A 24786-nucleotide genomic window follows, 5' to 3' on the forward strand; every position below is an offset into this window, starting at 1 on the left:
AAAATTGTTATTGTGATGACAAATAGTTAATGCTAATTTGTTATGTTTAATTGTGACAAAAATTTTCACAACAACAACTAATTATAAAGTGACAAACAATTTTTGTCATCACAACAATGTTCAAAAGTAGTGACAACTTTATATGTGGTCACTAATATATTATTCCCCACCAAATATCAATTGGTGCCAATTTAAGAATTTTATTAGTGACAACTCTTTATTGACAAACTATTTTATGTCACAATAATTCTATTATAGTGACAATTTAATTTGACAAAACTTACACCATCACAATTACTATTATAATAGTGACCAAATAATTATACATCATAATTACTTATGACAATAGTGTCACACACAAATTTTGTCACAATAAACCTAATATTTGTGACGAAATTACTCATGGTCACATGAAAATTGTCACTAAAAACTTTAATTGTTGTAGTGTTAAACCATTTCTACATGTAATATCATCTTTGAGTACTTTGTCATCTACTGCAGAACCTTTCCATCTTGGTAGAACATAAATAAATTGCATGTTGGTGTCCAAACACCAAGAATATTTGTAAGAATTTCATTTTTTCTAGACTTGTACCTAGGTCTATCAACTAAGTTTATATTCACCCTTATGTAAGTTTCATCTAAAGCACCCAAACAACTTTAAATCCAAAAGCAATGATTAATGCATCCATTTACATTATGCAAAATTTAGATTTAATATTTATTGTCATTATAAGCAATGATTAAGGCATTACCTTGAACCATTTTCTTCTATTATCTGTTGAATACTTTAGTATCATTTATGGTTTCTTAAATAATAAGGAATGCAGTTTTAAAATAAATGTCAACATAGTATGAATTACCTATTAGTTGTCTCTCTAGATTTGGCTATTTAACATTTAATATCCTATTTTTTGTATGGTGGGTAATAATGTAAAATAATCTAATAACCATTTCTTTTAGCATTTTTTAATTTTATTGAGTTTGAAGCAACTAACATAATTTTGCAAAAACTTTTATCTGCATCTACAATCATCCACATTTTATCTATAACTCTCGAAGACCATTTTGTTTAAATTCAATAACTTAATACGATGCATATCAAGAATTTCATAAGCATAACATATTCTATCTTTATTTTTAAGTTTCATAGCAATTAATGTCACAGCAATAAACAAAAACAGTTGAAACATACTTTTCATTTTGTTTCATTTGCCAAATAGGCATAGTTATTAATTGCATTTCCTTTTTTATTGATAAACGAGACAAAACCATTTGTAAAAAAGATTTTTGTTATTGTTGCATGCTTGATTTGTAAGCAATATTATACATTTGATAGATTAAGATCTAAATCATATCTAACAAATAATAAATAACAAGAACACATTTGATAAATTAAGAACATTTAATAGATCAACATTTAAGCCACATTTAGCAAATAGTAAGAACACACACGAAGAAAACACATAAAACAAAAAATAAAAAAACCTAAACCCAAAATAAGAAAATAAAAGTAAACTAACCAAAAAAAGATACAGATATGCTAAATTAAAGCGAATGAAAATGAAATCCACTAAACGTGAATGTGATGTTGTGTGAAATAAAAAATGTGCGATTTAGGGTTTAACTTAAGTTCTTAATTTGTTTAAAAGAGTGATAATACAATATTAAAACATGAGAACACTATATATTAATTTATCAATTACAACAATTCTAAAATAAAATACCACTGTCGATATGGAAAAAATAGAACTTATTTTGCTAGTATTTTCTAAGATTAACTGTGTTTTATATATACAAAATGCAATGCTTTAGAAACTATAGAAATTTTAAAAATAAATTTTTTTAATCTATATTTTCAATAATTACTACATTTTCCTCTTAAAAACATTATTTTTGTTATAATTAATTATTTTTATAATATATTATAGAAAATAACTATGTTTCTAATATAACTAATATTGTGTATATAGAAAAATTTTGAATTTATTTGATATTATTTTATATAAGATAGACTACATTTTAATTTTTATGACACGTTGTCTTTTTTAAACTTTAAAAATTTTTATTATTTGAAAATAAAACTTTAATTATAAAAAATCAATTACGCATGGTCATTGCCAGTATTGAAACATGGAACTTGGCATACATTTTCGCGTGTCACAATAAATTTAAATTTAGTATACAATTACGTTGATATTAAAGGATATAATAAATCGTAAAAAAATTAATTTAGGGTAAAAGTGAGATAAATTTTATATTATACCAAAAATCTGATAAAATCTAAAAGAGAGAGAGGTTTTCGATTTATGGCTATTATTCCTTTTCTTAACACTACTAAAAATCTTAAAATACCTCAAAAAATTATATTACGAAAATCAAACTTAGGAATCACAAGAATTCTAAAATCTAGAAATCAAACATCCTTTGCAAACTATCCTTACATATATTCTTCTCTTTGAAAAAACATTTTTTCACAAATTTTTTTCTCTTCAAGCCACATAGTGAATGCATATTTTTAGTAATAATAATGCTAATTTATCTATTTATACTACTTAAACGTTTTTAATTTAATTTGATATCACGAATAAAATGAAACTAACTTAATTAAAAAAAATAAAATCATAATATCAAAGATAAATTAAAATTTTTATGTTTTCAAATTTTCTATATAATATAGTTTTTTTAAAATGATTACATTTAAAAAAAATCGTATGTAACTTTTTCTCAAATTTCAAATATTTTTTTCACCTAATTTTTTTTTCTTTCACCCACGGTGCATATTTTTAGGAATAATAAAAAGAAAACAACTCAATAGATACTATTGTATAAGGATAGAAACGAGCCAAAATGGATACTCGACCTCACTCTTAAAATTTTTCACTCAATTTTGCCTCTATATGATATTAAGTTATTATTTTTAATATCTAATCTTAATTTGACACATATATAATTTACATTTGAATTGATTTAATCATAAACTAGTTTAATGATTTTAATTGAATATAATATTTTTATTTGTTTGGTTCAAGAAAATATTGTTTTATTTTTATTTTTGGTTTTTTAAAATGTATTTAATAAATAAAAATAAAATTATTTTTTTAAAAATGTGAAAATAAAAAAATAAAAAAATATCTAATGATATTACTATTAATGTCATTTAATTATAAATATAATATATATTTATTAATTAATGATATTAAAAAATTCAAATATGATAAGTTACAAAATATAAGAAAAAATATTTTTTATTTTTACAATTGAAAATAGTTTTTTATTTTTTTATTCTAATATATTTTTATTTTTATTTTTTTAAAATTTTATTTTTATTTTCAATTCTCAAACATATTTACACTCATATTTTTTATTTTTTTAAAAAATAAAAATAAAAAAATTCAATTTTTTAAAGCAAAAACTATCTTGTTTTTTAATATAAATTTAGGGAATGGAGCACTCTGAAAGTACGGAATGACACGTGGCAAAAGAGTATGGGAGCGAAGCTGTGCAAAGAAGAGTCAGAAAGAGGGACGGAGTAGTCATTTTCGGGCACCTAATGCTGCTTTCCTTGTTATCTTTTTTTTTCCAACGAAAAGCATTGTTGATTGTTATTTAATTAATAATATTTATAGGAAAAAACTAACCTATCGAACCATCACGTGTCTTTGTTGGGGGGGGGGGGTTCACTGAACTGAGTATTATTATTATTAATTAATTATTTCATAGTTGGTTCGGAATTGAGGAACGGAGAAAGTTTTGTGGGCTTGGGTTTGGGACTTAGGCTTGGCTTTTTAGTCTTTTAACTACGAATTACTTCTTAGCTACTCCATTAAGCGATATAAATTAAGGGGCTTTCTCTCTCTTGTGTAGCTATATATAGTGGAGAAGAGGGTGACCAGCAGAGCATGTCTTTATCTCTGCCCCAAAAGGAAGATACTGGAGAGTGGAGGAGTGGAGTGAACGGTAGTCGTACGGTCCTTTCCTCTCTTTTATATTATTTGTTTTATATTAAAAAAGTTTGCAATAACATACATTATTATTAACATTATTAGACGATAAGCGGTTTTCCGAACGGCGGTTTTCAGGTGAAACTTGTACCCCTTTAACTTTTCTTCTTATTATTGATGGATCCGCTTTCTCTGGCTTAGCTTCTGTTGCTTTTTATCTCGTTTTTGCACGGATCTTTCTTCACTGGCTTGTATTTTCTCTACAATTCTTAGATCTTAGTTATCTGTTTTCTCTCACTAGGGTTTCACGGGATCTCATCATTTTTAATGCTATTATTGCTACATATGATGGGGTTTCTGTTTCTCTGTTTATTTGCTATATTAGGGTTGTTGATGCTAGGGCTTCTAATTTTGCTTCTTTTGATTTGGTATATGTATGCATATTTTTTCCTCTGTGCAAATTAGAATTTCTCAATGTTTTATTTTAGTTCTATTATTACGGTGGAAAACGGTTTTTAAAGTTTCATTGGGGGAGCAAAACCTTTTAGTTTTGATGGAAAATGGATGTTGCTGTACCAATTGCTCTCTCTCTTCACTCTTTGCTGTATACTTTTATATAATATGAATCTCCTCGTTGCTTTTCTCTCCTGTTACAGTTACCATCATGGTTAGGAAGAAGAGGACTGATGTTCCTTCTGCTGGAGGTGAGAGTTCTCAGTCCCATGATACTAGTGTTGGCAGTAGTCGTGGTCCCCAGCGTCCTCCTCAACAAGGTGGAGGAGGATACCCGGGTGGAAGAGGTTGGGTTCCACAGTCCCAGCAAGCAGGTAGGGGAGGTCATGGTGGTGGTGGTGGTCGGGGTCGTGGTATGTCACAACAGCAGCATACTGGAGTAACCCCTGAATATCAAGGTAGAGGAAGGGGAGGGCATCCACTGCAAGGAGGTCGTGGGGGCTATGGCAGTAGTCGAGGCGGTGGTGGCCGTGGAGGAGGATCTTTCCCCGGTGGACCATCGCGACCATCTGTTCCCGAGCTGCACCAAGCAACCCAACCTTTTCAAGCTGCTGTGACCCCCCAGCCTGCTCCATCTGAGGCAGGTTCATCATCCGGACCACCTGAACATGAACCATTGGCACAGCAGATTCAGCAGCTTTCCATCCAGCAAGAAGCTGGCCAAGCAATTCAGCCAGTCCCTCCCTCAAGCAAGTCCGTGAGGTTTCCTCTTCGACCTGGAAAGGGTTGCACTGGCACAAAGTGTATAGTCAAGGCTAATCATTTTTTTGCTGAACTGCCAGATAAAGATTTGCACCAGTACGACGTGAGTTCATTCTTCATCAGTATTTTCTATGTTTGTTTTTGCTTTATTTTCAGGTTCTTGATTGCTATTGTCAATGGAATAGGTTACTATAACACCGGAGGTCACATCACGAGGAGTGAACCGGGCTGTGATGGAGCAGCTGGTGAAATTATACAGAGAGTCACATCTTGGAAAGCGTCTTCCTGCTTATGATGGCCGGAAGAGTCTTTACACTGCTGGGCCTCTCCCATTTGTGTCAAAGGAGTTTAAGATCACCCTTATTGATGATGATGATGGGTCAGGAATGAAAAGGTTGTTGCTTGCCTTCTTGTTTCTATTAAACATTCTTTTTCACTGATTTGTTTGTTTGTTTTTATGTTACTAATTTTTTTTTGCTAGAAATTTTTTTAAGGAATAAAAGTTTACATCCCTTTCACCTCAGTCGTAGGATCTAATGGTAGAAACTTGAAAAGTTTGTTCTGTCTTTGAAATGCTAAAATTTGCTTTCTATATTATTTAAACAGGTTCTTAAATGCCAACTGAGTTGTGATTACTTTTTAATCTTCCTCTTAAATTTTATTGATTGAGAAGAACATAAAAAGAAAAACTTCGAATGCAATGGGGCTTTGACTTTTTTAAAAAAAAATTTTTTCATCTATATTCCTTCTCTTATTATATTCTTGATGCAGAAGAGATCGCGAATTTAGAGTTGTGATCAAATTGGCTGCACGTGCTGATCTGCACCATCTTGGACTCTTTTTGCAAGGGAAGCAAGCCGATGCACCTCAAGAAGCTCTTCAGGTTCTAGACATTGTTCTTCGTGAATTACCCACTACCAGGTAATGCTATCTGGTTCTTCCTTTTGCGAATATGTTTACCACGCTTCTTACACTTTCCAAACTTGATATGTGAGAGACTAATGGTAATTGATTATAGGTACTGTCCTGTTGGCCGTTCATTTTATTCCCCTGGCCTAGGGAGAAGGCAGCCTTTGGGTGAGGGATTAGAAAGCTGGCGTGGTTTTTACCAGAGCATTCGTCCTACACAGATGGGACTCTCACTGAATATTGGTATTGTGGTTATGAGGCTAACGTTTTCCTTGTGTTGGTCTATTTTGCATGCCTAGATGATATATTCATGTGTGGTTGTGGCTGCATTTGATCTCTGTGCCTGTCTAACATTGTCTTATGATGACAATTATCTGTTGGACAGATATGTCTTCAACTGCTTTCATTGAGCCATTGCCAGTTATTGATTTTGTAACACAATTGCTAAATCGGGATGTTTCTTCTAGACCACTATCTGATGCTGATCGTGTGAAGGTTAGATTTTCTTAAATTTCCTTCTGATTGGAAATTATATATAGCAAGCACTTTGTTATCCTAGCTGTTTATTCTTTCTTATTGGTAAAAGCCAGCTAATTTCGGACGTCTATTATTAGGAAATGAGTATGATTGCTTTTGTGCAGCATGTGAAAAAGTCTTCTAGGCAATAATGTGTTCTCTCTAATTTTATCTCTTATTTTCCGGTCTTAAATTTTTGTCCCTATATATTTTGCATTCCTTGAATGTTGTAATTTATGCCACCATGGTCATTGTATTTACATTTTTTTATATATATAAATAGATCAAAAAGGCTCTTAGAGGAGTCAAGGTTGAAGTTACACACCGTGGAAACATGCGAAGAAAATATCGTATATCCGGTTTGACATCACAAGCAACTAGAGAGCTGACGTGAGTAGTACTATTATTTTGTAATGTAATGTCTTTTTGAGAATCTCTATTCTCATGATGTAAATTGTATGCACTATTTGTTTCAACTGTAAGAACAGGAAAAAATGTTTCATTTGCTTCAAGAATAAATTTTCTTTTTAAAAAATTAAAGTGCAAATGGCAATCACATAAATGTTATTGAAGATAAGCTTTTTTATTTGTGCTTTGTAAACATAGGCCGATAGTATGAGGACTGATGATCTATGTTTTAGGCTTCCTGGCTACAAACTTCTCTAACAGGCCTTATTATTTTATAGTTTTCCTGTAGATGAAAGAGGTACAATGAAATCTGTTGTGGAGTACTTCTATGGCACTTATGGTTTCATCATTCAACATACTCAATGGCCATGTCTACAAGTCGGAAACCAGCAGAGACCAAATTATTTGCCAATGGAGGTAAACCCTATACTCCTTTCGATTGAAGAGGTAATTGATATGTGGATATGCTAATGAGTTGTGATTCATGTAGGTATGCAAGATTGTTGAGGGTCAGCGGTACTCCAAGAGATTGAATGAGAGACAGATAACTGCTTTGCTGAAGGTCACTTGCCAGCGTCCTCAGGAAAGAGAGTATGATATTATGCAGGTCTGACATTTTGTCTTTTCTTTTGTGTAACTAGTCTCACATTTTTTTGAAAATTGATATAATTACTAGCAAAATATTTTTTGTTTCTTTTGATGGATTGACATGATGTATTAGTCTTCTCTATTTTTTGCCTCAAAGCTATGTAAAATGTCTCTCTTTTTTCTTCTTTATCTGTGGTTTGCACATGAACAAATTGCTTTTTAAAAATAGTATTAATTGTGCATTCCAACATGTTAAATCTAGGTAAAATATTGAACGAGGACTGATTCAATATCCATCTCAAAAGTACCTTTGAATCTAAGAGTCTACGACATATTTGTGGCTCTTGTCGTGAACTTTTTTAATCAAGACAGAATTGTTTAGTGAGTTGCTGGTTTGTTACTGTTGGACTAATTTCTTATATTTCCTTCTATAGACGGTACAACATAATGCTTATCACGAGGACCCTTACGCAAAGGAATTTGGAATTAAAATTAGTGAGAAGCTTGCTTCAGTTGAAGCACGCATTCTGCCTCCACCCTGGGTAAGTTATCAATTATCATTTTTTTTTCTGTGATTTTGTAATTCCTTCCAGGTTTTGATTTGTGATTGTAATATCTGATTTGCTTGTAGCTTAAATATCATGATACGGGTAGAGAGAAGGATTGCCTGCCTCAAGTTGGGCAATGGAATATGATGAATAAGGTATGACTTGCTGTTAATACTGTTTTAATGATAGAACATATGATGTGTGATGTTTAGTTGGATTTCTGCAATATATCTGTATTTTTGGTCTCACCTTGTATTCGGTTTTAATCAAACTTGTCTTACACACACCATGTGAGTGGAATAGATAAATAATTTGGTTATCTAGATAAATGTGAAAAGAAAAAAAAATAGATATCTTAAAATGTAAAAGAAAGAAGGTGGAGTAACTGTATGTACATATTTTTAGAATGGAGAAAAAGTAGGTACAAAAGGAGCCTAACCCTACTTCAAGGGAAAAGTAAATAACTAATGGACTTATTAATACATATTTTTCATTTTATGATTTATTTATTTTTGTTAAATCACGAATTGAGTTAGATTTAACATCAAACTTACTTTGGAGCTTTATTACTAATATAAACTATTGTTTAAAAAGTTTGCATTATGGTTTCTCTGACTTATAGGTGATTTAAGGAAGAAATTTTAGGTGAAAGAGTTTAGGAGACCGAGGGAAGGTAGAAAGATGCTATATTCATCAGCGGAAATGAAGATTGAATTTAGTCAGGAGAGATGCCATGAACATTATTTGATTTTACGTCATAGAATATTTACAACTTTACATAATATGCATGTGTAACTTTACATAATAATTTTACAACACATTTGTAGAAAGAAGTGAGCAAGGAGAAAACTTACAGTACATTTATGTTTATGTTGTGCCATGTATTCTGTGAACGATGAAACTAAGTTTGTTAATTTTAGGCTTATGAAACTAGTCAAATTGAACTTCAAAAGTTAGTTGAAAGAGATGAACTTGGGAACCGACTCACACCATTATATATGACTAGTTGGTTTTAGATTGGTGAATCGTGCAACTCCATTATTGACTCCTTACTGTTTGCCCCCAATCTATTGCCATGACATTTTGACGATCCTTGTAAATGATTGCTTTGTTGCATATGCACATGCATTTGAACGAATTATATACTGGCAGGAGCATGAAGTTCATCTCTTCTGCTTGGAATGGTTGAGTGTGAAAATTTTATTGTTCATTTTCTGATTTCTTATTATTTTGTTACAGAAAATGGTTAATGGTGGGACCGTGAACAACTGGATCTGCATAAATTTTTCTCGGCAAGTCCAAGATGGTGTGGCACGAGGGTTTTGCTATGAACTTGCACAAATGTGTTATATTTCTGGCATGGTGAGGGAGTTGCAGTAATATGATATTAGTCTGTCTTTTTTATCTCTGTTTGGTTATGGTTGAACAATTTTCATTTTGAAAAGGATTTCTGTGAACATTTATATTTGTGTCATTTGCAGGCTTTTACTTTTGAACCTGTGCTTCCTCCAATTAGTGCTCGTCCTGAGCATGTTGAAAAGGTCTTGAAAACACGGTATCATGATGCTATGACTAAACTCCAGCCCCAGAACAAAGAGCTTGACCTGCTTATTGTTATTCTTCCTGATAATAATGGCTCTCTTTACGGTATAAATTTTGCTGTTTGAGATTCTTTTCTCTTAAAAAAAAGGTTCATACCATCCTTTGAAATGTTCTATTTCCCTTGCAGGTGATTTGAAAAGGATTTGTGAGACAGATCTTGGAATTGTTTCTCAGTGCTGTTTGACTAAACATGTATTTAGAATGAGCAAACAATATTTGGCCAATGTGGCATTGAAGATTAATGTCAAGGTTGGAGGAAGGAATACAGTTCTTGTTGATGCAATATCACGACGAATACCTCTAGTCAGTGACCGTCCAACTATAATTTTTGGTGCTGATGTTACCCATCCTCACCCTGGGGAGGATTCAAGCCCTTCTATAGCAGCGGTATGCTTTTTATCTGCTATTGATGCTTGCATTTCATTGTCTCTATTCTTGGCTTCTTTGATATTTTAACGGTTAATAAAATATTTAATTAAACATTCAGGTTGTTGCCTCCCAAGATTGGCCAGAGATTACGAAGTATGCAGGTCTGGTTTGTGCTCAAGCTCATCGCCAGGAACTCATTCAAGATTTATACAAGACATGGCAGGATCCTGTAAGGGGGACTGTGTCTGGTGGCATGATTAAGTATGGTTTTCTCCATCTGCTTCTTGTTTGAACTCCATTTAGCCTCTGGCAGTTATCAACTGGAGCTTGTCTGAACATTTTTTGTTTCGTGGTAATGCAGGGAGCTCCTAATATCTTTCCGACGAGCCACTGGACAGAAGCCACAGCGCATCATATTCTACAGGCATAGTCAAGCTTCTGTATTTTGTATTCTTTCCCCCTAGTTTTATTGATTTATTTTCTATTATCTATTATCTATTTTCTATTTGTAGGGATGGCGTTAGTGAAGGCCAGTTTTATCAAGTTTTGTTGTATGAACTTGATGCTATTAGAAAGGTAGGGCTCCTATGCTGACTACATACCACCAGTCATTGTCCATCAGTTTTTAGTGTCAAAGCTCTGCATCTGATTCACTCACTTTTCAATTAACCGTTTACTTATTTAACCTCAGGCATGTGCCTCTTTGGAGCCAAATTATCAGCCTCCTGTTACTTTTGTTGTGGTACAAAAGCGACATCATACTAGGTTGTTTGCTAACAACCATAATGATCGCAATGCTGTTGACAGGAGTGGCAATATTTTGCCTGGTAAATACTATTCAGTTGTTATAATTTACTACGATTTCACTATCGAATTATAATATCTTTTTCACAATGCTGTTGACAGGAGTGGCAATATTTTGCCCGGTAAATACTATTCAGTCGTTATATACTACGATTTCACCATCGAATTATAATCTCTTTTATTCTCCTGTATGTATTTTGCAGGCACAGTGGTGGACTCCAAAATCTGTCATCCAACGGAGTTTGACTTCTACTTATGCAGCCATGCTGGGATTCAGGTCATACTTGATTTGCTTCTTGATTCTTTACTAGAAAATTTTTTTTTTTGATTGATTTGATAGATTATTAGGTTGTAGTTTGTGTTTATAATATTTTATCCACCTTGGTAAACAGGGTACAAGCCGGCCAGCTCATTACCATGTGCTATGGGATGAGAACAAGTTTACAGCTGATGCATTGCAGTCTCTTACAAACAACCTTTGCTATACGTATGTTTCTTGCCTTGATGTTAATAAATTCAGTCTCTATATTGCCACGATTGCTTAGATGAGTGGTATGTGGCATTGCATGTAAATACTTCATCTTTTAAATATGTTTCAATAATTTTGTATATATAATAAGCACAACTGTTTCTAAAATATGAAGTTTGAAGCATAAATAAGTGAAAATTTATAGTTTTAATTTAGAGGTAATTTAATATTATTACAATTGAAAATTTTATCAGCTATAGCAATTCAATATAAACAATAATGCTCTTATTAAAATATATACAATAATACTGTTATAAAAAAGGTGATGACAAATTATTTCTTTTATCAATTGTAAATAAATTTCTGCTATGTTGGAAGCAAATCTCTTTTATGAAATTTACTTAATATAATCAGAACTCTTTTCTTATCTATGATATAAATCAAACTGTTATTAATTGACAGTTATAATTAAAAATTTAACGACTTGTAGAAAATATAGTAAGGATTGTTAATTTTTGTCCAATTTTTTTTGTTTCCTTTGAGGTGTACACCGCCTTCCTTCCAAGTTGGAGGCAGTAATACGAGTTAGTATGTCTACTAATTTTCACTTGTTGCAGATATGCAAGGTGCACGCGATCTGTGTCCATTGGTTAGTTCCCTTTACGTTAATCCTATTACTAATGCGAGTTTGAATGTTGTCAACTAGTTTCTACACCCACCCTCTTTGTGTTTTTGTTTTTTTGGTCTTATATTGTGATTTACCTATGAAACTAATAACTGTGCAGTTCCCCCTGCATATTATGCTCATCTTGCTGCATTCCGAGCTCGTTTTTATATGGAACCGGAGACTTCAGACAGTGGATCAATGACAAGTGGCACAGCTGCAGGGCGTGGAGGCATGAGTGGAGGTGCAGGTGCACGAAGCACAAGAGGACCCGGTGCTAGTGCTGCTGTGAGACCTCTGCCAGCCCTTAAGGAAAATGTCAAGCGGGTTATGTTTTACTGTTAGGGGGTGCTGCCTTTATCATACTTCTGACCTATTTATATATATTTCATGGTATTTTGAACAATTTCTACCTTGTCGGGTTTTGCTTGTATTGGATTAAACCAATCGTTTTTCAGGACCATTAAGCTTTTATTGTGTTTACTTTTGTTGACTGGTTAACTATGTTAAATTACAGATTAATGATCCATTAGTAACCATTAATCATGTCTCCTCTTTAAGCTATGAGCCATGAGCTTTTACATTAATATTTTACTTTTTTTAAACATATAATAAAATGTGCAATTATTGCCATCAATTATAAGGTTTGATGATAAAGTTTTGGATTTTTAATTTTAATGGTTAGAGATCAAATTTTAATAGCTTCGAATGTTAAAAAAAATGTAGTAGTATTAAAAATATCCTTGAAAATTATTTAAGTTCAATACTACAAAGTAATTAAAACACAAAATAATACAAAACTTAACAATAATTAAACATCTTTGTTTAATGAACTTAAATAGAACTTTGTTCTCAAAGGAGTCTTCCAAAAGTAACAATCCATATGGTAATAGTGAATGACTCGTCTCCTAATCAAAACGTTTTACTCCTTTCCTTCTTAGATTCTGTCAGGGAACCATATATAGGTGCAATGCTGTCCAAGTTCAAAGAATATAATGGTTAATCAAGCCTAAAGGTTGGAAGTAGGAGTGTAATTTCTAAAGGCTGTGCATGCGTTTGACTCGTCTGCAGTTCTGTGGAGAGTTATAGTCTATTTTTATCAAGTTGTCAGGCGCATTTTGTCAAAATTAAGTCATGGTGTAAGACGGGAAAATTTTTTTTATGTAGATTAGAGAATCTCAATTGCCACTGCCAAGAAGAGCTCCAGAATCCTTTTAATTTGGACTTCTAACGTCTTAAATTGAGGCCAATCCCTCCGTCACTTTGAGATTACGATTTGAGACTAACCACCTACTAATTTGTACTCAATGTAACTAGAGGCAAGAATAAAAAAGCTTTGCCATCAGCCAGTGAGATGTTTGTAATATGCGGAATTTTTACTTTCAGATTTAATTGGAATTTAATTTTTGATAATTTTAAATATATAAAAAAATATTAATGCATGAATAACTTTTAAAATATAATGAAATATTTAATGTAATATTTGAATTTTAAAAATTTTTAATATAATATAATATTCACCCCTAATATAAATAATTTTAAATAATAATACATAATAAATAAATAATCCTTTAAGTATCGCATTAATTAACTTATTCATTATTAGACTTTTAAATTTGCAAACCATATTGAATATTTTACCATATAGTTATTCAAAAGAAAATATATAGTTGCTGCCCTGAATAAATATTAGGAACTCAATAGTCTGATCTTAACGAGTTAAGATGACTTTTTTTTATATATACACACTGAATATTGTGAGTCTTGAACCGTTCTGTAGAGCCTTATAAATTACAACACATCTATTTGGCTGAAGAAAAAGAAGCGTACGAAGAGACAGAATTGTACGAGAAGATTTGAAGAATGAAATGACCATATCTCCTATGCCAAGTTATTTTGTATCCATGTTAACGTGAAAAATGCATGATGAAGACATGCTCTCATGATTCTGTGAAGGAATCAATGCCATGGAGTTCATAACCCTCCAGTACTCTCCTTTCCTTTTCTTCTCATCTCCATAGATACATTTCTCTTCTCTTTTAATTTGTTCAATGCCGGCACCTTCTGATGAGTTGGAAATTGAAACTTTCCTCCAATTACACCAGATTCTTAACATGATATAAATCATCACCAAACATATAACTGTGGAAGTGAAAACAATGGCCACTATAATACAAATAACTGCAGTGCTCGACAGACTGTTCTTTTCATGACCCGCTGAATCCATGCACGATGATAATGGTGGGCCGCATAGCTTATCATTACCCCAGAAAGAACTAAGTGGGAATCCTGAAAAGGTAGAAGGAAGTTCTCCTTGAAGATGATTATTTGACAGGTTTAGCATGTCGAGGCTAGTCAGTTTTCCAAGTGAAGAGGGAACTTCTCCTTGAAGTTGGTTGAAAGACAGATTTAATCTTTCCAATTTCAAAAGATTTCCAAGAGATGATGGAATCTCACCAGACAAAAGATTTTTGCTAAGATCCAAGATCACTTGTAGTTCAGTTAGCTTTCCTATCTCAGATGGTATTGAACCTGTGAGGAAGTTTTCTGAAAGTCTCATTTCATAGAGCTTCTTGCATTGCTGGATCGATGGAGGAATAGAACCTGAAAGATTGTTCCTTTGCAGATTGAGGACATTGAGAGAAGTGAGTTCTCCAATCTCCTGTGGGATCTCGCCGGAGAGATTATTGGTATGAAGAGAAAGCTTAAGCAATCTTGAACAGTTTCCAAGCTCGGCCGGAACCTGTCCGTGGAAATTATTGGAAGAAAGATGTAGCTCTCCCAGTTCTTGTAGGCTCCCCAACCAACTAGGCATCCTGCCTGTGAATTGGTTATTGTTAAGAAGAATGTGCTGAAGTTTTCGACAAGTAGAGAGTCGAGATGGCACTTGTCCCGTTAAATGGTTGAAGGATAAATCGAGAAAAGTGAGCTCCTTGAGTTGGCCTAATTCTGAAGGAATGTTGCCAGTGAGATGATTATTTGCCAGGCGGAGACGGTGTAGATTTTTTGAAATGGACAGCCTGGAAGGAATGCTACCTGAGAAGCTGTTGTTTGTTAAGTCCAAGGCAGTCAAAAAACTGGAACCTGTGAGGGGAAAGATGGTGCCACTGAACTTATTGTGAGAAAAATTGATTATTTTGAGCTTTCTCAGAAAGGTGAGTGATTCAGGTAGAGGACCTTCAAAGGAGTTGTTGTAGAGCGTAATGGTACTCAGTTCAGAAAGGAATCTGAATGTTGCAGGCAAGACCCCTGATAGTTTATTATCAGCTAAAGCCACCTGCTGCAGCTTTTTGCAGTAGCCCAAACTTGGTGGAATTGGACCTGACAAGTCATTCTGCCTTAGTTGAAGCAAAACTAGATTTTTGAGCTTTCCAATCGTTTCAGGAATAGAACCACTGAAGTAGTTCCCAAAGAAATCAATAGCAGTTAAGCTTGTGCAATTTGTTAACTCTATTGGTATAGTTCCAGACATCTGGTTATCATAGAGGTAGATGGTGCTCAAACTCTGCAGTTTGCCAATCTCCACTGGAATTGAACCTGTGATCGTGTTGTCAAAGAGATAAAGATTTTCCAAGTTACTCATGTTTCCAATTTCAGGAGGAAGACTTCCGCTGAAGCTGTTGTTATTGAGCAGGAGATCTGTAAGGTTCTCTAATTTGTCGATGCTAAGTGGTAACTCTCCTTCAAAATTGTTGTTGGAGAGATCTAGTTGCTGGAGTGAGAAGCAGTTCAGCAGCTCCAAAGGGAATCCTCCAGAGAGCATATTTTGCGCTAGAAAAAGTTGTTGCAAATTAGAATTCTCAAGGCAAAAGTTATTGGGAATGCTACCTGTCAAAGCATTGTTAGACAAAACTAGAACTTCAAGAGTCTGCAATTGAATATTAAACAGGTCTATGCTCCCTGATAGGTTGTTACTGGACAAGTCAAGCTTCCGGAGCTGAACCAAATGGTTTAGTTCCGAAGGAATTTCTCCATTTAGTCTATTTCCAAGCAAATTCAAATACTGCAAATTGGAAAGACGACTTATCTCAATAGGAATCATTCCAGAAAGGCTGTTATTGGCCAAGTTCAAAATTTGCAGCGAATTAAGCTTCCCGATGGAAGCAGGGATTTCTCCATCAAGGTTGTTGTTTGATGCAGCAAAATTTTGAAGCTCTTCACATTCATGAATCTCTGTTGGAATGAGGCCACTGAGACCGTTCTGCTGCAAATCAAGAGATACCAGATTCTTCAAGTTACCAATCTCTGCAGGAATACTTCCATTTAATTGGCAATACGCAAGACCCAGCACCCTCAACTCAGTCAAGTTCCCAATATTTGGTGGAATTTGACCAGCCAACATGTTATCTCCAATTCTAAGAACTTGCAACTTCTTCAAAAGGCCAATCTCTGGAGGAATTTTACCAGAGAAATTATTTGAATATAGAAGCAGTGTCCTTAGATTTTGAAGCTGTCCAATTTCAGGAGGAATTGAGCCAGTGAGAAAATTCATAGATAAGTCAAGAGTTTCAAGAGAAACGAGGTTCCAGAACTCACGCGGAATGGAACCTGACAATCTTGAAGCAGATAGGTTCAAACCAATGACATAAGCTTCATCATCTGAACATGTCAGGCCATTCCAGCTGCATATATGAGCTCCGGGAGACCAGCTTTCGAGAACTCCTGCAGAATCAACTAGTTTCGACTTAATTCTCAGAAGCCAGTAGGAATCTGCTGAACTATCCCCAAAAGTAACCGCGAGAACAGAAGTAAGGAGTGTAAGGAACAGAATAAAACGGGACATCCTAATTCTATCCATTTCAAAATGGTGACCAGGTTCAGTTCCAACTACCAAACCAAAGCATCAGATACCAGATGTTGTGGCTTCTGTACTGCAACTATTGGCACTTGATTCCATGTCTAAAAGAGAAGGCCAGAACAAGCAAGAAAAGTTCAACTGAATCAACGTGGCTAAAAGAAAAGGAACAGAAGACGAGGGAATGTCAACGGATAATGGAATATCAAACAGGTTTAAAGAGTTGGAACTTGGAAGCTTGGAGTATAAATAGTTATTGAAGTAGGCATGCCTAATCAGTTTAAACATAAACGTTATAATAGTAGTTTATCAAACAGTAATAAGCCCTCCCAACCCATCAATTGAAACAGTAATTAAGCTGGTAGCCACAAAATTATCTTAGAAGACAGCCGTCTCTTTAAGAATTGCCAAAAGAAATGGTGGTTTTTGTTTTCTCCTTTTGCTCTCTAGGCAATTATGGAATCTTGAAGCTAGTGAGACAGGGCATCGTATTCATATACAATTACATAGAGATAAGATGGAGTGATGGGTATGTTGAAGAACGAAAAGGTAGGCAGTAGAAAACTAACAAGTGGGCCTCTCCCTGGACTCTACTTGTCAGATTTAGATTGGAGATTGGCTAGCATGGAAATGGGGCAAATAAATAAGAACAATTCTCATATCCCGTCAAGAGAAAAAATATATTTTAAAAAATATGAATTTAATATCATAAATTATTTTTAAATTATAATAAAATATTTAATTTAATCTATAAATTTTAAAAATTTTTAATTTGATATTTAAATTATAAATATATTAATTAATATGATATTTATCTGTAATATAAATAATTTTAAATAATAATATATAATTAATTTTAAATAATGATATGTGATAAATAAATAATTTTTTAAATATTTTATTAATTAATAAATTTATAATTTATATATCAATTTTAAAAATTTAAATATTATACTAAACATATCATTATAATTTAAAAATTATTCATGATATTAATCAGTCAGAAATATACGTTCCAAAAATAAAGTAAGATTTGACTTTATGATGCTTAGAGACAGTGTCAAATTGGCTTCAACTATTGTCAACAAAATTGGTGTAAAACCATTATGGTAGTGAAATTATAGGATGATCCAAAGAAGCATAAAGGACCATAAGCGTGCAAACTGAATGGACCAGTTGGCCCGGCAACTGATATCATTTGAATCATTGAAACAACGGATACATGTTATCATCATCATCATGAACTGATTGAATGGCTCAGATTAGCTTCTCCTCTTGGGTTGCATACTGCCTCAACTAAATGCAAGTATACGTCTATTCTGTACTATGTTTCTTAATGCCTTTCGCATTTTGGTTCTGTTTTTGTTCAGTTGATAAAAGAGAAGAGTTTTTTTTTTTTGGTCAACAGAAATTCGATTGTCAGGTGTTTCAACTTTCCAGAGTAAAATCTTGAAAGCAAGCCTATATACGGCAGCACTCTCTTAAGATGGTTCAAGAAAGAGATTAGGTCCAACAAACCCCGAGGATGCCCCGTCTGTATTTTACAAAAAATCTACACTTCAGATGATATCAGTCTCGTTACTCTCCACCTAAGCCACCAAATACCAGCTTCAAAATACAACAAGAAAACAAAAGAGAATAACAACCACAATGATTTTTGCAGTAGAGACAGGCTCAATTGATCGTTATTCAAACCTAAGATGGGACTGAGACATGTGAAGGATTGGTGTTATACATCCAAGAAATGTGTCCATTGGCCTGATTGGGTTTTATTAAATCGAAAGAGAATTACATCATTATATTCAAAGGATTGTAATGACCGACACCTAAATGTAAATTAATGGAAGGATTCTGCTCAAGAAGAAACAAAAAGTAAAGGACAAAGAAGTTCACTAACTGTGTTTCTGATAGAGAATACTGCACGCCAGGGCCTGGCTTCCAGTTTTAGCTTTAGATTCTCACTTTGCTTATTTTCTCAGTATTCAAGCAGAGACAATCAACATGGATGGGAAATCCAACAGGTTTTGTCCCATCAAAAAGCCCAGACAACTGGACAAGAAAACAAATTACTATTTACCTACCTGGACCATTTGTTTGTTACCCAAGTGCTGTTTTCTAATCTTTTGCTTTTGCTTTTGCTAAGAAGAAAATCTCCGATAAGCCATTTCATTAGACATGGAAAATGTTGAAAACGGCCACAGCCAACTTTACACACATACACTCACTCACACACAATAACGCCCCCCACTCCCAGCGCGCATAAATAAATATATATATATATATATATTTATTTATGAGGTTAAGAGGATTCCAACTGAACTCAGAAAAAAACAAATATAAGCTCGAGTCGAATGCTAAAGGTGCATTTGAATCAATAACGCTTGAAATACGTTTGCTTCCTTCTTTCTCAGATCGATCACCATTTTCATTTTTTCAACACATCATATTCAAACAATAGAGGCCACGTAGCAAGAATGACAACTGTGTTTGACAAGGAAAATTTCTATTATCATCTAAATAAATGGCTCATCCTAGAATTTCTTTGACCCACAATTTGTTTATGAGACATATATTCCATTGTCAACCTAATCTCAGCATCTTCCCAGTGGATTGCTGAAATACTACTTAATCTGGAGTTTATACGGAAAATCCCATTGGGTATTTAAGCTATCACCTCATTGAGACCCAAAAGGCAACAAAAATGATGGAGGAAATACAGCCAAGGGAGACGGTGAAGTATTAATAAATGATTATATTGAAAGTAATAATTAAGGCTCCAGTCAACTCCACCCCACCGGGAAAAAAAAAAGGGGTATATATATTTATTTTATATAAATGAAATTGTAATTTAAAAAATAATTAAAATTATTTAATTTTAATTAAAAAAAATTGTAACGTGAACATAAAAGATTACACATACTGAAATTTAAAACTCAAATTTGTTAACTATTACTTCTTAAAAATATTTATAAGAACTAATTGAGTTAAATTTCAAATTTAAAATTATTATTTGATTTAATAAGAAGAGAATCTCATTTTATAAAATTCCCCCCCTCAAGGGGTGAACATTTTGACAGGGAAAATGGAAAATAGTTCTATCCACCTAAAATATTATTAGTATGTGATTAGATTAGAAGCTTATTGTATGTAATCTACTGAATTATTCGTCAGAAAGACTTTGCTTGATTACTAAAACCTGAGGGGATATCAGCTTTGGTTTGCTAACCACGTGTTTATCGTCCTGGTTTCAATTTCACACCCAACTCTTTCTAATACGGCTATGCCTACCTAGGCAAAGTAACAAGAACAGGAAACAATGGCAGAGAATTCAGACTCAGATTCCTAAAACTGGAAAAATAGATATCTCCACAAATCAAATAAAACAACTTTAAAACAACTTTCACAGGCAACATGTGAAAAATTTTCCATTCAATAAATAGTACATCCAACTGAGATTCGTACATAACAAATTTCAGATGTGTTATGTAAAAACTCCCAATTAAAACTCAATTAGCAGTGTACCCTGTCTTGATAACTCTATATGACCTTCAAAGTTCAATTACCACACATAATAACCTTTTAAGAACACTAAGTTTTGTTCATAAATATGTTGAAAAATCAAATGATGTGTGGTTATTTTATGTTCATATAACCAACATCAAGTGTTCTTAAAAGGTTACTATGTGTGGTTGCTCTTCACCATTTACATTTTCCTCTTATTTTCTCAGGTTATGCTCGCCTTTGATCTAGGTGGAAAGACGGAGGAGGGAATCAAAATAACAAGAAAATCTGCTGTCCATCCCCTGAATAACCTAGGTGACCTTTCTTACCCTTCTTTCATATAACTGCATGTTTCACTTGGTTCACTTGGTTGCTAAGCGGCTTAGTATCAAATATAAGTGCAGAGAAAAGAAGGAAAATGAAAGAGGAAGTCTCAATTCATGAAATTGCACTCACCTGTTGGTAAGGAGTCCTCAAATATTGTTGAAAGTATTCTAAATAAATAAAGCAAAGAGAAAATGAAAGAGGCCACAAGGGCAGCAGACCAATAAATCATGGCAAGCTGCTCTGATTCTGCTGCACATTAGAAATGACTTCATCGTCTCTTTTGTATGGGAGATTGTAAAATGAAATGAAACCTGGTCTTCCATCAGTTCCCTCAAAATGAATAGATGATAAGCCAACTGGAGTGATATCTTCATGACCAAGATGGTCAGTTAAGTGACATCCAATTTACATCAGGAGATTGGGAAGATCTGCAATGCTCTATATGTAGGGATCTAAACCCATATTTGTGAGGCATTTTTTGTAGGACAAAACTGTGAGGTAAAAACAGACAATACCTCGTAAGTTGGGTGCGAGTCTACACAAAAAATGTTTGTTTCACAAGTATGAGTTTAAATCTTTACTTTTATATCATGGCAGATCCTCATAACATCAGGATGTGGGATTGGAGTACCACAAGCTAACAGTTCTGAATTGTCAAGTTTGATCTCAATGTACTGAGATTGGTCTTTAAAAGTAGTTTTTATAGTTTGTCTCCTTAGAAACCCTGTCAACTTCAGCACTACATGTAAGAAGTGGCATAAAGTAAAAACTCATCACACCAGTCAAATTTCAAAATCATTGCTAATATGACCTAATCAAATTGCTCTTCTAAAATCTAATATGGAGGATAATCTGAACCTGTAGCTATAGTCAACTAAAATAAAGAGGCAGAATATGTTCAGATTTAGGCCCAGTTACACCTTAGAACAAATCGCTTCAAGGGTGTTAGGAATGGTTACTTTCCACATCTTGAAACATATGTCATGCAATAAGTGAATCATATGCCATGCAAAAAGAAGGGCTGAATATTTTCAAATTTTAGAGATTCATATGTCATGCTACAATTAGCAGAAGCTACTTTTAGCATTTCTATACGGCTCAGTCCTCTCTTGCTGGTCATTTTACGGTCTTCTTAATAAGATCAGCTGGACTGCAAAACAAAAGATATTAAAAGTGGAAAACAATAATGGGGATGTTTAACTAAGAGAACCTTCCAACAATTTTAGGTATGTCTAACATGGAATTGCAGGATGTCAAACGTAACAAATTACTTGAAAAACATATATTAGCTACTTTAAATAGAAAGTCTCCAACAGATAATGCTAGAATCCATTGTGCAAACAGTACTAAAAAATTGGTATCCACAGAGCATGAGCTAGGCTAAAAATATTCCAAGACAACTTTAGAGATTATATCTCAACAATTAAAAAAACTCCATTTATTTTCCCCTTTTGAACATTAAAAAGAAGCAAGATCATAATATCAACTTAAATACAACACAACTGTCAATCGCACGTATCTCTTATCATTTCTAATCCACTAAATGCTTGGCTGTATTCACATTGTTCCATATGTACCTGGGCTTGCACTTTTGGTCAAAAATGAAAACAGATTTAACAATCCATTGAGGGGTATAAAATTCCTCATCCTTATTGCCATCTCCTAACATAGTTGACCAAGCTTCTAAAAACATAAAGGAATCCCATTAGGAGCAAGTTGATCAACTAATGTCTAGTGCTGATAAATATCTCTCTACAACTATTAGCAGGCAGCATGTATGTACACTACTTTACAATCAGAGTAACCAACCAACAATACAAATCATTAGCTAATAGTGATACCATTATCTACACTGTACCAGAACTCTTTAACATGACCAAACAAAGCTATGAAATAGAAAGATTAAAAAAAAACAAAGCTTTTTTCTTTGGTAACCAAAGAGAAGAAAGAACAAACCCGGGAATGAAAAGGAGAAGAAAGGGAAGAAGCGTCGTAAGAAGATGTAGCAGAACCTGAGCCACACCTAAAAGGCATAAACAAGTGTATATGTGTATTGTCGAGCAGTAGAGGCAATAAGTTAGAAGAGCAAGAGCCTATTCGTACAAGGGAGTCAAGCAGCGCATGATGTTGCATTCTGAGGAATACCCAAATGAATTGAAGGGGATTTAACAAGACCCATACCATAAAATTTGTTCAGAAAAGGAGGAATTTCGAGAAGCTCAATTAATGGGTTTTTTGTTTGTTTTAGAAGCCGTAGGTAGTGAAGAGAAGTAGAGAAGAGAAAGAGTGTGACATCCCTTGTTTTCCTTCTTTTCTTTCCTTATTCGTACACTGACAATTTAAAACAATTTACTGTGCGATAACGCACTATATCAAAATAGTAAAATATAAGATTAAAATTAAAAAAAAAATTATATATCAATTTAAAAATAATAAAAATATGAATTATGATATAATATATTATGATATGCCTCTCTGTCCCTTTTGTTTTTGTCTATATATTTTTTTGATATTTTAAAATTGTGTCATTTTTCTAATATCTAAAATTTTTTTTAATATATTTTAAAATTATTATGATTTTTTAAAATTTTTTATATTAAAAATCATGTAACTTTAATTTTACAAAAAAATTTTAAAATTTAATATTAAATACATTAAAATTAATTTTTTTAAAAAATTTCGTAAAAGTCAATGCATGAAAAATAATTTCAGACAAAAAATATAATTTTTATATAAAATATAATATAAATATATAAATTATGAATATTTTATATCATATAAATACATAAATTATAAATCTACTTATAATATATTTTTCTATTTTATGGGTAAAATCCAAAAAATACTTTAAAATCATCTTAAAAAACACTTTAACACCTTTTATGTCTAAATAAAACTTTTTGAAACTATAACTATTTAAACCATCAATAAAATGTTATTGACGTTTAAAGGCTTTAGCATGACACTACTTTTAACAATGTAAAATAGATTTTTTTTAACAAAACTACCACCTGATTATTCTCTTAATTTTATATTGTATTTTTTATTATAAAAGGATTTATTCTTCTCCATATTCTCTACCAAAGAAAGCTAATTTCAATTAAACTATGTTATCATTATGGTCAATTTTGATATATAAAATTATATATAGAATAAGATAAAATAATAATTATTTAATATTATATTTAATTTGTATCTAAAAAAAGTGACATGATTACAAACAAAATTAATTATTTTCTTAGAATAAAATAATTTAATCCTCTCAAAATAAAAAAAGTTATTTTTAATCTATGAGATTGGAATTATATTTTTTATTATACCTTTAAAAATTATATTAAAAATTTAAATTATATAAATTTTAAGAAAATATAATTTTAACCAATAAATAAGTTATCATGTTATAATTTTTTACATATATCAAACATAATATAGTATCGTAACGGTTTTGAGATTGTCAGATGTAAAAAATTTTAAAAATTGAGAAAAAATAAAAGAGTCATCACCAATCTTTTTAAGGGTGTGATTGATCACCAAAAAATTTATCTTTTTAATAAAACTATAAAAATGAGTTTAAAGTTTATTAAAAAGATAAATTTTGATCTACGAAAATTATATTGGATTCGAGAGTCGGTTACGCGTGAAAAAAGATTAGCATCCCCACAACGCCTATAAATTAGTACCATTTAATCATGCGCTATTTTTGATATTGGATGAAATGGTTTTGATTTGAAATTTAATACTAATTTCCTTCATTTAAAAAATATTTTTTTACTAAAATTCTTTATTTGGAAATATTGAAAAAAATCTTTAAATTAAAGAATTATCTTAAAATTCTTCAATATCTAAGCAAAATTTAAGATAACTCTTTTCATTTGAGTTTTAATACAATATCCTTTAAAATAAAAATAACACTTCTTGTAAGAAATGATTGTTGGTGACTTTCCAATATCTAGGTAAAGTATCGAGAATTATTCCATTTGAAATATTATTTTTATTTTATTTTATAATATTACAAAATTTAAAAGTAAATAAAAAAATATTTTGTGTGAAAAGGTAAATGATGATATTATCATATATAAGTAAAAATTAAAAGATAGAGAAATGCAAACAAGTGCAAACAATAACAA

General features: G+C 32.4%; 2 protein-coding genes and 1 long non-coding RNA gene across 9 annotated transcripts; 1 reads left to right on the top strand and 2 right to left on the bottom strand.

The window, feature by feature from the left end:
• The first annotated feature begins 3865 nt into the window (after positions 1-3865).
• Positions 3866-12575, top strand: LOC111289301 (protein argonaute 1-like). Of its 7 annotated transcripts, none has more exons than XM_022880229.2 (23): positions 3866-3966; positions 4050-4082; positions 4601-5262; positions 5345-5553; positions 5931-6080; positions 6178-6311; positions 6454-6563; positions 6868-6974; positions 7271-7409; positions 7483-7599; positions 8015-8122; positions 8212-8283; positions 9368-9490; positions 9610-9775; positions 9858-10117; positions 10218-10360; positions 10461-10523; positions 10612-10675; positions 10791-10926; positions 11107-11180; positions 11296-11390; positions 11990-12021; positions 12158-12575. In XM_022880229.2, exons 1-23 carry the CDS (start codon positions 3903-3905, stop codon positions 12379-12381), a joined length of 3285 nt encoding a protein of 1094 aa, XP_022735964.1. In that variant the 5' UTR covers positions 3866-3902; the 3' UTR covers positions 12382-12575. The 7 variants fall into 7 exon arrangements, with proteins under 7 accessions (XP_022735964.1, XP_022735965.1, XP_022735966.1 ...); XM_022880230.2 differs by having other exon boundaries at positions 5934-6080; XM_022880231.2 differs by having other exon boundaries at positions 3866-3960.
• Positions 12576-13841: 1266 nt separating this feature from the next.
• On the bottom strand, positions 13842-17413 carry LOC111290453 (uncharacterized). Its single transcript, XM_022881759.2, has one exon. It carries the CDS (start codon positions 16832-16834, stop codon positions 13928-13930), a length of 2907 nt encoding a protein of 968 aa, XP_022737494.1. The 5' UTR covers positions 16835-17413; the 3' UTR covers positions 13842-13927.
• A 2760-nt stretch (positions 17414-20173) lies between these two features.
• On the bottom strand, positions 20174-22973 carry LOC149516187 (uncharacterized). The gene is made up of 3 exons (XR_016346699.1): positions 22616-22973; positions 21241-22342; positions 20174-21150 (listed from the first exon to the last, which is right to left on the bottom strand). It is a non-coding gene; the product is annotated as an uncharacterized LOC149516187 (long non-coding RNA).
• Positions 22974-24786: the final 1813 nt, after the last annotated feature.

Source organism: Durio zibethinus, chromosome 11, assembly GCF_047325235.1.
Source record: "Durio zibethinus cultivar Kanyao isolate XHJ-2024 chromosome 11, ASM4732523v1, whole genome shotgun sequence".
NCBI lineage: Eukaryota > Viridiplantae > Streptophyta > Magnoliopsida > Malvales > Malvaceae > Durio > Durio zibethinus.

What these genes read in the sequence shown, in the direction of transcription:
- LOC111290453 (XM_022881759.2), bottom strand. Translation starts at nt 16,834, where the DNA reads ATGGATAGAATTAGGATGTCCCGTTTTATTCTGTTCCTTACACTCCTT.
- LOC111289301 (XM_022880229.2), top strand. Translation starts at nt 3,903, where the DNA reads ATGTCTTTATCTCTGCCCCAAAAGGAAGATACTGGAGAGTGGAGGAGT. An exon ending in AAGATTTGCACCAGTACGAC is followed by an intron (nt 5,263 to 5,344) that starts GTGAGTTCATTC and finishes TCAATGGAATAG; the next exon opens with GTTACTATAACACCGGAGGT. An exon ending in CAGCGCATCATATTCTACAG is followed by an intron (nt 10,524 to 10,611) that starts GCATAGTCAAGC and finishes TTCTATTTGTAG; the next exon opens with GGATGGCGTTAGTGAAGGCC.